This window comes from Natrix helvetica, assembly GCF_964273705.1.
Source record: "Natrix helvetica genome assembly, chromosome: Z".
Classification (NCBI taxonomy): domain Eukaryota; kingdom Metazoa; phylum Chordata; class Lepidosauria; order Squamata; family Natricidae; genus Natrix; species Natrix helvetica.
Genome location: NC_138554.1, coordinates 94,030,128 through 94,044,597, shown reverse-complemented (window position 1 = coordinate 94,044,597; position 14,470 = coordinate 94,030,128). Strand labels below are relative to the sequence as shown.

At 36.1% G+C, this 14,470-nt stretch overlaps 1 protein-coding gene across 2 annotated transcripts in view; it reads right to left on the bottom strand.

Moving 5' to 3' along the window:
• The window catches only part of ZNF385D (zinc finger protein 385D), a 195,347-nt gene extending 181,121 nt beyond the window's left edge, over nt 1-14,226 (bottom strand). The window contains exon 1 of one of the 2 annotated variants that reach the window (XM_081932221.1): nt 14,030-14,226. In XM_081932221.1, the coding sequence (XP_081788347.1) occupies nt 14,030-14,051 (22 nt within the window). In that variant the 5' untranslated portion in view covers nt 14,052-14,226. The remainder of the gene's footprint in view (nt 1-14,029) is intronic. The other variant, XM_081932222.1, reaches the window with a different exon arrangement.
• Between the last annotated feature and the right edge of the window lie 244 nt (nt 14,227-14,470).

The window sequence follows — 14,470 nt, the reverse complement described above, 5'->3', positions numbered from 1 at the left end:
TTTTTCAATTTGATAGTGAGGGTGGCACATTTGTCTAGTCCAAACTCCATTGCAAAATCTATGGACAATGTTGAGCAGCAATTCTATTTCAGTCTTTTTTCATATAGCTTTAGTTTGTCCAAATAAATGAGATAGGATAGCATGGAAGATGTTTTTCATGGTAGTCACAGCCTGAGTTATTCAACACTGTTGCAGAAAAATCAGTGCAATGACAAAACAACAGCTAGAATCATGTTGGGAATCAATGCCCATGGGATGCATGGCATTGCTTTCATATATCCATTATGTTGCCCATTAAAATGGTACCCATTTATCACCTGCTTTCAATCTGTTGGATCAACAGGAGCTGACCCCATCTCATGCCAGCAACCAAGTCTCAAATGTAAGCCTGCCAATTATCAGTCCACCATCCTAACCACATGAGCCACCACCCTCCCAATAGTCATGATAGTGAGTCACCTTGAAAGATTCCCCTCTTGATATTAAGCTCTCTCAGTCTATCAACCTTGACCAGAAACTATACCTTCCATTGTGCCATCAATCTTTGAGAATTTTCATCCTGTTCCATTTCCTCCTCTAATTCATTCTTCAGTTACCTTTCCATAGCAACTGAGCACAATCAGAGATCGGGAGTGTGTGTGCGTGGTGGTGGTGGGGGTAACAGTCTTTCCCAAAGTGACTGCATCACAGGAGGCCTGGCAGTTAGTGGTTATAATGCTATATTTCAGGTTAACTCTCCGCTGCCAGGAGTTTGACCCTAATTGACTCAGCTTCCATCCTTCCAAGGTCAGTAAAATGAGGATCCAGGTTGTTGGGGGGCAATATGCTGTAAACAGTTTAGGAAAGGTTGTAAAGCATCATGAAGCAGTATATAAATCTAAGTGCTATTGTTACTCCCAACTTAGCTATTAATATACAATAAGCACTTCATAGGACTCTGTTAACTTTTCAATGAAGGACATCTCATATCTACAGTTAGGAATTAGTCTTCATTTGCTTCTCCTTCCACATTTACCATGAGGGGAAAATTTATAATATTACAGATGATATTGGTCTGCAAATCATCATCATGACACAATCATGGGGATTTATAATCCAATGAGATATACCCAATTCAGGCCATAAGTTCTTCAAGAATGTACTGTTTATTATGGTCTGTTGTCTTATTCCAACATGAATGTTTAGAGTTAACTAAGAACTAAATGTCTAAAATAATACCTGTGTTTCCCTGAAAATAAGACACGCCCTGCTAATAAGCCCAATCGGCCATAAGAAACTCTCCCCACAAAATAAGCTGCCCCCAAGTATTTAAGCGCATGCGCAACTGGTCCCTGCCATTATCACTGTACCACCTATCGGTACAGTTTCCGGGGCAAAAAGAGGGCCTGCCGCAAAAAGAGCTGCAGGCCAAGCAAAGTGCTTCATGCCCCGTTCCCTCCCGTGCAAAGAGCCCACCGCAAAAAGAGTGACAGGCCCGCAATGCTATTACCCCCTCCTGCCTGTTCCCTCTCACGCAAAAAAACACTGCCCACCCCACCCCAATGTTAAGGGCAGCCTGCCTGGTTCCCTTCCCCACCACCCCTTTAGCAATGGGTGGCAGGTGGGGGGAGAAGCGAGGTGCGCATCCTAGCGCTACTAGTCTGACAGCTCCACTGCGTTCCTCGCCCTTCCGTCCATTGAACCCCTTGTAAAAAAAAAACCTCACAAGTTGAACTCATGAGGTTTTTTTTTACAAGGACGAAAGGGTAAGGAATGCAGCGGAACTGTCAGTCTCCCGTAGCACTAGGACATGTGTCTTGCTTCTCCCCGCACTGCTACCTCTCACTAACGGGACATCGGGGAAGGGAAGCAGCCAGGCCCGTCGTTATCATTGGGGCTTGGTGGGAGGTATTCTTTTTGCGTGAGAGGGAATGGGGTGCAGGTGCGTTGCTGGCCTGCCACCTCCCACCCCACCCCCACAATTTAACAGCTGCCTGGCTTCTTCCCTTCCTCAACGTCCCTTTAGTGAGGGGGGAAGAAGCGAGATGCGCGTCCTAGCGTGGAATGGGACTGTTGTCCTCCTGCTCTTAACCTGCCTATTTCGCCCCAAGGGTTTCTCCCCCAGTCATCCACCTCATCACTTTGCCTCTGCTGTGAGGCACCTGGCTGTTTGTCATTCTCTTCTGTCCCCAGCCCTTCCTCATGGGCCTTTGGGAGAGATACTCTTCACCCCGGCCTTTTGGGCTCAAGAGGCAGTTAGCCGCCAACCAATCGGAGGAAGGGAAGGGAAAAAGAGAGAGGCATGGAGGGAGAAAGTGTTTTGTGTTGAGTTTCCAGTTGCTTCGGGTCCGAGCTACAAAATCTAATAAATCCTTTGCATTCCTCCACCCCAAAATGCTGGGGAATAGCTAATAAATCCTTTGCAATCCCCCCACCCCAAAATGCTGGGGAATAGCTAATAAATCCTTTGCAATGCGAGCCAATAACAAGTAACAAATAAGACTAATTAAAATATAATCCCATCAACTGGAAAAAATGGAATTTTTAGAGCTGTTTTATATTTCTCCTAACTTTGAACTGCTGGAATGTCTCTTATGGAGGGAATTCTAACACAGGTCCAATTTAGATATCTAAGAATATAAAGTAGGATTCATAACAGTATTCAAAGATCTTTTGATAGTTGGGCCTCAGAAAATTGAATACTTTTCAAATCTTATCATTGAAGTATCTGTATTTCTTTTTTGTTAGTGCTTATATATTTCAAATATTTAAAAAAAACTGTTGGGAAATTATCAAAGGTACAAAACAGTTTAGACTTCAATGTTTTCTGAAATGTTATAATATAAATATGTTAACCATATTTGAACTTACACAAGCTTGCAAGCATTGAAAATGCAGTAAAACAATAGCTGTGTTATTTATGTTAATTTAAATGCCAATAAATAGAATTAGACTAAAAGCAATAACTAAATTTATTCTCACAAACAATCTAAAATCAAGTATAATTGATGTTTATGAAACTTACATTATTTTGCGACTCTTGCCATGTTCTAAAGATAAAATGAACTTTAGATACCGCATACGTCCACTTTTTTGAATAAAACTGCCATGGTTATCATTACACATTATAATGACCAAACATGATCCAGTTTTTATATATATTTGAGGCTGACTGCATATAGAATCATTTTAAATGTACAAATTTGGATTGTCTGCAGAATTACTTCTTGGCTTAAGATATATGTCAGGTAAGAAGCATCACAATTTCTGTACTATAGTCATTTGACAACTAAATTATACTTTGAGGGAACTTTTGAGATGTGCACACAGCAGTTGAATACTGGCAGGGTCTGTTATTAGCATGTGTAGAAAACGCAACATTTTGCTATGTACATTTGCAAAACAAAAACCCATCAAAGTGGCAACAGTGTTATAAGTATATCACCACACATATTTTCAAAAGCAGTAAAACCAAAACAAATTGTGATATCCCTGGCAATCAGACAAATACAGCTTGTATCAAGTCCCATCAGTTAAACGATGTCATCTAGCAAGTCTTCTCTGTCACTACATCTGCCCTGTGGAACAACCACATGAGATAATACACTTACTGGGTGATCATAAATTGAAATAAATTTTCACTAATTTACTTACACATGATATGAATTTTCTTAGGAGCAGAGTCAGGCAGAGGAAAGAATTGTTGTAGGTTATCCCTGTCACCCACCCCTCCTAAAAATAGAGGCAGAGGAAGTGGTTTTTTTGGGGGGGGGTAGGCCTTTTCTGCCTAGTCCTTCTTGCTTTTCCCTGTCTCATATCAACATTAGCTTTATCCTGGGCTCTTTTTTTCACTATGTTAAAAAAGAAAGCAAAAATCTTATTGGGATTGTCTTTTGCATAATGATATACTGAATTTTATTCCGCCCACAATTTTCTAGATTAGATGAGTACAGAATCATAAGAACTGTATTTGCAAAACTGATTGTTCTAAAGATTCTGGACATAAGGTAATATGTAACCACGCCCTTGAAAATGTCTCTGCTTTTGAATGCAGCCAGCAGCACTTACCAATAATAATAGATCATTTTATGCTTTTTGTATAATAGTCAAATCAGTGACATACTAAATGCTTTAGATAAATATATGCTGTTAACAGAAAGTGACTGAATTGGTTTCCATGTGTAAACAGGGACTGTCATTTGCTAAATGACAATGGCTTGTAAAAATGACAGAGCCTTAGATAGGTCTGAAAAATGACTTGGCTAAGCAAAAGAAAGCAGTGACAAAGCACTGATCTCGAATGCTCTGCCAAGATAAGTTGCTTGCCAGTTTTCCTTCTGCATTTATAACCAAAGGTCTTGTCAAAACTCTTTTTAAAATATTGATCCTTACTATGAGCAAGGATAACAGTACTGGAAAGCACAACCATTATCTCTTCCTGTCCTCATGAGTTACTATGCTCAAGAGTAGGCAAGGTCAACAAATGAAGAAAAAAAAAACCTATACACCTATAGTCTGATTACTTTTACAAAAAAAGTTAATTTTGCACCCCCAATTTCAAATAAATAAGCAAATGTGATCTTAAATTTCATGTCCATAAATGTATGAACTAGCTTCAATATACATTAGAAAAATAAAACTTCTATGCTAAAGGGCCCTTAAAAACTACAATAGCCCTATGCTTATTTTTAACAGATAGTACAATAGCTATCATCAACATTATCCTTAAAAACCAAAAGACTTGAGGGTATAAATCATAAGACAGTTCAAGCTGAGCTTGATAACCAAGATACACATTTTCCTGCTCCTAGTCACAGTAAACAGAGTCAATTTTCACAAATGCATCAACCAAAATGATCTCAATTCTATACAGACTATTTTAAATTGTTAGATTGTAGCTTTGATGGAAGAATGTTTAGGGACCCAATAATTTCAATTTAATTGCATAATTTCAGCCTCAAGAGTGATTTGCAGCTCCACGGGAATTTAGATCTGTCAGAAGTTAGATAAAGAGTATTAATAGAATAAATTGATTATTAGATTATTTAGATGAACTTGTTTGGAATAAGGAAGAAAAATTCAAATACTTTTATCTGCAGGAAATTATCCCAATAAAGAGGACTGGGGGATTGCTAAACCTTAATAACATATTAAGCTTTAATAACTGTTGTAAATCTCCTGTCATACTTATACCACTCATATATCATTACTAGAACACACAGTTTCACAAGTGAATTTTTGAAGGGTTCCTTCTCTTATCATAAGGTTTACATAAATACTGGCCATTTGTCTATTATTTTATGTACTTTATGTGATAAATAATTACCTAGTATTGTCATGAATGTGATAATTTGTGGATTACCTTTACATAATAACTGCATACAGCATCAGAACAAGAGATCAGCATCAGAACAAATCTTACATAGTGACTAACAGTGAATCAAAATCTAATTCTTCGTCATTGATTTGCAATAGCAGTTAGCCAGATGTCTTTGACACGGAGCTTATGAGTAATGCACAATTTTTACTGATATCTGCCATTCAAATATTTGGAAGTTTCAAACACACACTGTACTCAATATCTTTCAGTTATGTTCTTTGAATTGGTTGAATCTTTTTAAAGCTATTTAATCAAAATCTTATGGGTGCTTGAGCTAGTAGTAAATGTTTCAGATCATTTCTATTCTCCAAGGCTAACAAGCATTATTCTTCATTGAGTTATTTTTCCACTGTCATGATTTGTTTGTAAGCTTCCAACTTTTCAATTTTGCAAAACTTTAACCCTGGGTCAGTGTCAAGCCCAAGTAGAATACTACAGATTCAGTTCTGACATCTTCAGGAATTGCTAGGAACTGTTTCCAGAATTTTAAGGGCTGCAATCATTACTTTTTTTTTCTTCCACTGATGCTTATACCACATTAAAAAATCAGAATCCAAAAACTGGTACAAGTTTAAACCTATCTTAACTATGTTTTGAACTTCCCAAATCTAGCATTTATGGCTTTCATCAGGCTCATAAAGGCTACTAGAAACTATAGTTAAGCAACATCTCAAAGCTATAAATTCCTAATTTAGTTAAATTGATCTGATAGGTTCTAATTCTGGAATTTTTATACTCAGAACAAAAGCCTTTAAAATTTTTGTTTTGGTTAAACATTATTTCCAAAATAAATGTGGTGCAACTATGTGTGAATATAGCTAGAAAGTTGTTATGAAATCTTTGAAGTTTATGTGGTTCAGAAAGTTATATACTCTGTTAGCAAACCTGTTTGCTTTTTTGTTTATTGTTTATTCATTCATTCACTTATTCATTTGATTTCTTTCATTCTTAAAACATTTTAGTCTGCACATACAAATGCACACTTCCTAATAAAACAATCTTGACATGACTATTATTCTTCACACTGTGATATTGGAAGGCAATAATCATAATTAGTGAAAAGTACATTTCATTATCTTCCATGAGTACATAAACCACATCACACAACACTAACACATGTTCAAAGACATTTAAGAAACAAAAAATGTAGCATGTGAAACTGCAAAATATTATTGCAATATTTTAAATATTTAATTATGTTAATTATTAAACATAATGTTAAACTATTACAGTCACAGTGCAAATTTCCACCATTATATGTAAAGAGAGATTATGCTGCAAATAGTGAAGGAAGAAATTGGGAGTGGTATTTTACATTGAAATGAAACGGTAGATTCTCCATTGTAGGATAATATTTCTTTTTCTTTACCACAAAATATCATTTTAGTGTCATCATTACAAATAAAGATAGAATGGTCCTTAATGGGTATAAATTGCATATAAATCTAATTGCCTAATACAAAAATTTTTCCTCTCTGGCAGAAAAGCAGCAAGTAAATATGAGGCACAATATCATGATGTACAATTGGTTATTACTAGATGTTAATGATCTAACAAGATTCAAGAGAATCTTGCAAAATTAAGGATTAGGTTAGGGACCCTCAAAGTTTCACTTTAGAAGCTTTCAAATAAGAAACAGAATTGGGATAATCTTGGTTTAACTGACTTCTACTCGGACTTCAAGGTCTTTGTTATTCATGGGATGCAAACCAAAGTTTCTATTATATAGAACGTGTTTTGTGCTCTCAGATTCATATTCTTGGCTGCCAGTTTGCTCTTATCTATTATTAAAGGTTGAACAAGAAGAAGGTACAGTAGAAAGAACAGCAAACTTTGTAAACTGGCCCAAGCATTAAGATACTTGAGAGGGTGTTAAGTGTTGAACCTTGACTGGGCAAAAGATGAATAATTTCTGGCATATAAAAATGTAAATGTACCATGTGATATGAGAAACTAATATTTCTTAAGCAAAATTGTGGATTTCCTTAATTACATATAATAGATGGAACAAATCTTTTGGTCTAGCAAATATCTAAAACAGTGGTCTAGGTTGTCATATACTCCACTTTCTATATAATTACTTAATGACACAACTAAACAGAGCAACTTTTCATATACAGTTTTAGTTACTTTTTTCTGAGTATTTTGATTTAATTTTCCACATCTCATTATACTTTTAATGCTGCCATTCATCTATGAAATTTTGTTGCAACCCTGAACTTTAGTCTAAATTATTTGTGATAGTCATTCCTATTAACAAGGCCAATATAATTCTCATTCAGTTTTATGACCTAGTATAAAGTAGTTATTCCCCTTATGATTAAAATTATGAGCAATATTTGTGTCCCTCTCAATGTATTTTGTCACAATAATGGAATCCAGGTAATCCTTGATTTACAATTTCTGTTGTTAAAAGGGACATTTGTTAATTGAGTTTTGCTGCATTTTACAACTTTCTTGCCACAGTTAAGTGAATCACTGCAATTGATAAGGCAGTAACATGTTATTAAGTGAATCTGGATTCCCCATCTTTGCTTCCCAAAGGGCTGGAAAAAGTAATCACATGATCTTGGGACACAGCAACTGTCATAAGTATGAATGAGTTGCCAAGCATCTGAACAAAAGTCGTAAGTGTGAAAAATAGTGATAAGTCACATTTTCAGTGCCATTGTAATTTTAAACAGTCATTAAATGAACTGTTGTAAATAGAGGACTATCTATATAATCCACAATATAAAAAAAAACATAGAGTTCCACGTGTAAAATAGCAGGGTTCATGGACTCATATTAGTCATGTCCCACAAAATAAAAACACTTTTCCTATCCATTGACAAGATCAATGTCAATCACATAATCTTGTTGCAAACTTATTTGCAAATATGAATATTCTATTAATAAATCATGAGACCTTAATGTCATATTGATCTCTTTGAAGATCATGGAAAGCCAAAACATTCAGAATTTACTAGGAACACAACTGTTTCAAGAAAAACAATGCAAAATAGGGCATGTTCAATTTTATAAGACCTCAAGATGTCTCTGATTTATATACATACAGTATGTATGTATAAACACACACACACACACAATACACACACACACATACATATACACATACACACACATACACACATTTTATACAAGCTCAAAATTATTTTCTTTTCCTTTGTAAAGGCTATGGAAAGTTTTTTTTTCCCTTTAGGTGCATGGAAACTAAAGAGGTATAGAATCTCCTTTATGTTGCCTTCAGATATTGTTATAATAATTACAAAAAAAGAACCTCCTACATTATCTGTCTAGGCTTGAAATATGTTGCTTAAAGAACAGAGTGTAACTGTGAACTATAAACAGAATATATAAACTCAGTTCTGTCTTAAGCAGGCATAATGGCCATTATAACTGAATCTCTATGTATCTCCATATTCTCCACTGCCAGAAAACCCAGGGAATTTTTCTGATTCTTTCTTCTGTTTTGAATAATTTATTTATTATTACTCTCATCTCCATTGGTCTAAGTAGACTTGATACGAAGAGCCAAGATTTAGTAGATCAGGTATAATGTTAAAGCATCCAGTTTCTAAGGTACAATTCCATAACTAGTAATCATTCTGATTGCTCTAAAAGTGATTGTTGTTTACTGAAGGTTTACTGAAATAATGCAGATGAAAAGATTTTCATTCTGAGGAAATACTGTATGCTCACTAAGCATTATATTAATATTAATTATTCTAATGTAAAATAGTTTTGCATTGCAATCAGCAATGGAGATAGGATAAGAATTTAGGGTGACTTGGACAAAATATTTTATGCAATGTGATCAACATACACCTCATCATTTCAAATATTTATTTCCATATAATTCAATCATTCAAAACCATGATGTTGCCTTTCCTATCATGAAGTGTAAAACTGTTGAGATAGATGTTAAGAGATTATGCAGCTTCAAAAATGTTTATTGGATTCCTCCAATATCGGAATTCATGAAACATCTCTTTAAATAATAAAAGTTCTTAAAATGTCTGCAAATAGGAATTCTGTTTTAAATAAAGGCTATAACAGGGATTTTTAATGATGTGATATGGATTGTTATTCCTTGTAATGCTCTCACTCATTTATGCATTTGTACATTCCCAGATTCAGAAATGTATACTACACTTTGCAACAAATGCAGTCACACTAAAAGATATTTTGGAATTTCAAAATTCTTGTAACTTGATGATTCTAAGAAACATTCTATTGTTATAATCAACATCCATTATATATTAACTACAGCATTTTATTGAACACATTGATTGTAAAATACCACAGAGGGAACAGCTCAGTATAAATAGTGTCTAAAAGCATTTTATTTTTAATGTGCTCTCTTAAGGATTTGCTGTGATTCATTCATATAGAAATACTTCACTGTATAGAATTTTCCCCAATGTATGTTGCAGCTTGTTAACAACTAGAAGTACTTCTATGAAATGGCAAGTGATTTATTTCACATTTTCAGTTTACATTTTTTTGCGTGTCTCTGAGGTTCAGGAGAGAAGAACATTTTGTTTTCTTTTAGACTCATCCATTATCAATTTTTCCTTCATAAAACTATGGCAAAAGTAAAAGGTGATATTCAAAGAAAGAATATGAAGAAGACAAGATCATATCCAGAACTGTGTTCACTAAAAGGGAGAGAGAACTGGCCCCTGAAAAGAACTGTGTAAAAGAAATGTAACAAATTTCTGTGTTTCTCTGTACTATTTACAAAAATTGCAGCCTCTCAAAATGGAATAGATCCAGATATATTAAGCATAATGTTGTAACATAATTCACTATAAAACCCAGGGATAAAAATGAGAATATCATAGAATTACTCAAAATGACAGTATAGCAACAACAACAAAAAAACCATCTAAAGAAAATGAGTTATCAAAATAAGGAGGGGTCTTTTTGTAGCTTTTTTCCCCCAGAAGAATATTTCTACAAAGCAAAGTAATCTATCTGAACAATATATGTATTGCTATTTTACTGTGTAGATTGCTGGGTTTCCTAAGACACATGCACAATAATGTAATTGCAACCTAAACATGTATTCTGACTGCAGTCAATGGAGTAACATTCTCCTGGATTCTAATCCCTGTCGAAATGCCTTTCCCCTTCCTGTTTCTGAGTACAAGGAAGACTGTTGCATTCAGCTATTCACCACAAAATGATATGGGCCTTGCATAAGCAAGCAGGTACTTTCTTCTGATTAAAGCAGACTGGGATACATATATTTTAATAATATCTATTGAACTCCCAAGAGAAAGCTGTACTTTAAATTTTATGTCAGACCTTTTAAATTCAAGATTACCTGTTATAAGCAGATGAAAAATTAGTCCTAACTGTATCTCTTTGTTATGTAGAATTGTCTGCACAAGGATGAAGTGAGACCCTCCAGAACACCAAAAAGCAGACTTTTTGGTCTTGGGAAGATTCACAGCAAATAGCCTTTGATAATAAAGATTAACAATTTTGGAGAGTGCAATTAAGTTCATTCTTTTTAATAATAATTTATGATGTAATATGGCTTGCTACTATTTTATGTTATTTCCCACTTATACTAACATAGATGACAATAATGTTGATATAGAAAAGATCCTTCTCTGCCTGAGACCTCAAAGACTTGTCTGCTACCTTGCCAAAGGAGGGGAAATTAATCAGTTGAAGGGATAAGACAGAATCGTAATTTCCCAACACATTCTTAATAAAATTGATAAGTATTGTATTCAATGAGGCTGATGCAACCTAAATGCTATCCAGCTGCAACCAGTAATTGTATAGAAAAAGTTGAGCACTTTATATTAAAAAAAAAACCTGTCAGTGTCATGAAACAAGCACTCTGACCCTCAACTTGCCAATCTCAATGGATTCAGCAGAATTAATAATGCTGCTGAAATTACAAAATTATATTCCTTAGAGAACTAAATGTGGGATCTAAATGTTGCCAATTCACATATCCAAGGAGCAAAGAAGAAAATGATATTCCTCTTATCTACCCCTGATGTTCATATAAATAAGAAAGGTGCTGCTTTAAAGATGACAATTTAATGCCAAAATATAGCAAAAAGCCAAGCAGAAAAAGTTACTTTAGCCTTAGGCATAATCTATAGCTTACTGGAGGAAGACAGAAAAGGCCTACAGAAGTGAAGGAAACCAACCCCTCCCTCCCTCCCTCCTCTCTCTCTCTTTCTCTCTCTCCTCCCTCCCTCTACATACATACATACATACATACATACATACATACATACATGCATGCATGCATGCATACACATAGATACACACACACATAGATACATACATATATAAAATTAATGTTTTGCATAAAATTATTTTTAGCAGAAATTAACAAGATTTTCAAAAAAACTGAAACTTATTCTAAATAGAATACTATTTAACATTAAATACCTACATGAAAAATGCAAGCTTTAATGTGTCATTTTCTTAACCACAGTTATCCATTCCTTTATATCTTATTCCTTTACATAAAATAGCAATGTCCTATTTTTATCCTTTTTTCTAGTCAAAATTGTCCTTAGCCAAGTCTATTTCATTCTACTTGATTCCTAATAGGGACAGGTGAAGTGTCAAATTTTAGACTTTGAAAGTGTGAATGACATAGTTACCAAAATAGCTAGAGAAAAATAGGGATGTCAGTCAGTGCTCTGAACATGTTTGGTACTTGGAAAAAAAGATATGGAATCTTTCAATTTGAATTAAAAAAAATGCTAGGAATGCATATTTCCCCTCAAATTAGTTGAGCCAATTCAGGAAACATAAATATGTTTAAAGTGAGAAAATGATCATAATGCATATTCAAAACAATGCAAGAATAGCTGACATTATGTTGGTTTAAGAGGTTAGAAAGACTAAACAGTAAAGCCATGGTGAAGAAATATTAAGCTTTTGAACCTTGGATATACATAAATGGAAACATTGCTAATGATTCATTTTATTTGTTGGAGAACACAAGACTTATACCTAGTAATATACTGATCCCGCAGCTGTGATCAGACATAACATAGATCACAGGTCTTTGCCAAGATCAAATGCAAAGGTATTGCATAGCTCAGTAATGAGAATCTATTCTAAAAGCTCAGCTGGCAGCACATTTCATACTACCAATTTTAAAGGGGAAATTTCAAGAAAAGCAAGCAATATAAGTTGATTATAGTAAAATTCTCACAGCTTTTCAGCAAGTGTTAACTTGCATAGCATAGCACTATAACTTCCCTTCTGTTTACTGCATGATCACAAAATACTTTGAGTTGCATTTAATTTCTTACAAATCTCTGAAAACATTGAGCTGACAGCTCCACACAAAAAGCCTGAAAAAAATTGTAGCTTCTCACTAATTTCCCAATTCTCCTTTGTGGATGATATAACAGAACATTCCTCACTTGCAGGAGAGGCTTTCCAGAATTTTTAAAAAGTTTTCTGAAGATGAGCACACCATTCTCAGTGCTGGGTATCCTCAGGATAGTGAACACTTTAGCTAAAGTAAAAGGAAAGTGCTGTATGAAACATGCTGGTCTCATAACCAACTTCCTAGTCCAAATCAAGGGGAACTGATATTAGCAGAACAAAAAACCATCAAAGGGCTACCTCCTGAAGTTCAAGTCAACTTTGGATTTAATATTTAATGAAAGAAATATATAGCCACATCCTCAGTTCTTTTCTCAATGTATCACTGCATATCAATCAGTTGCACTAAATTCTTGCTAGAACACTAAGCTACTGAGCCAAAAGAAAGAAAAATATTCCCCCTTTACCTTTCAAATATATTAGTTCCTTTCCTACATATCAGAGTGGCAAGCTATAATTTTATTATACTGTATCATTTGCCTCCAAGAGAGCCCCCCCCCCTTTGTTGGAACACTCTAATCCACTTATTTTGTCTATCTGTCTGCCGCTCATATTTAAAGTTAAATGGGGGGGACGGGGACTTCCTAGCTACATCATATTCCTTGGAATAAATGCAACCAACCATCTTCAACTGAAGAAAGGCTTCATCACACCTAAAGCCTGCCTAAACGCTGAACTGCTCCCAGACTTCGGAAGGCTTTTTTTTTACACGCACACTTATCACGAATACCAGATCTTCGCCTCGTGTTTTGGGTGGGAAGATCATCCCCATCACTGGGAATATGGCAGGAAGGGGGAAAATAATATACTCAGTGAAATCCAGAGCTCTGCAAAGAAAGCAGCGATTTTCTCTGTAAAAGCTCTGTAAAGTGGGAAAGTGGAATAGTTTACAGACAGCGCAGCAAATCTTTAACAGAGCAGCGAAGCCCGGTTGTGCCTTATGGCATTAAGTTTGGTTCCAACTTCCCACGCTTCGCCACCCCTGCAACAGCGGTTGGCATCCAGGTTTTCTTTGAAGGTAGAAGGGCGGGGGTAGCATGGGGACTAGCCGTCGTTCCCTCTGCAGACAGGTCAGCCCGGCAAAGCTACCACCGGCAAAAGAAAATCAGCTTTCCCGAGGCAATCGACGTGTCTCCTTTGCTCTCAAGGGAGAAAGAAACGCCTCCACTGTCCTTCTCGAAGGCGAAGTCTAGGCACAGCCACAGAAGGAAAGAGCTCAAAACCCTCTCCCAGGTTATCGCTGACATCCGTCGCGAAAGAAGAAAGGCGGAGTGGAAAAAGACTTACCAAAATACATTATGTTTCTCATTAATTGGGCACTCCAGCTTCCACCGCCGGGTACTGCTCAGCATTAGCTCCCGCGCCGAGCTGCTGCTGCCGCGTGAAGCAGAGCGAGTCTGTCTCATCCTACATGATGTGGAAATTTCCAAGCCTCCGAGAGCGAGCGGCGTGAGCCTCCTTGGCTCAAGGCTTGAAAGACAGGCTTTCCCCCGATACAATCCAGCTCTGGTTTAGCGCCGACTCCCGCTGCATGCTGCACTGCCCAGTCTTAGTGTAATCTGACTCCTCCTTGTGATGTCCTTGCTGTGACATCAGGACCGGGAGTACTACTAATAGAGCGCGGGCTATTTGGACACCGCTCTTTCATTGAGGATCGGGGGATCTGGGAACTGGAGACTTAGGGTGGAAGCCGATGCTCCTGATTAAGCCACTTTGTTAGCCCACATG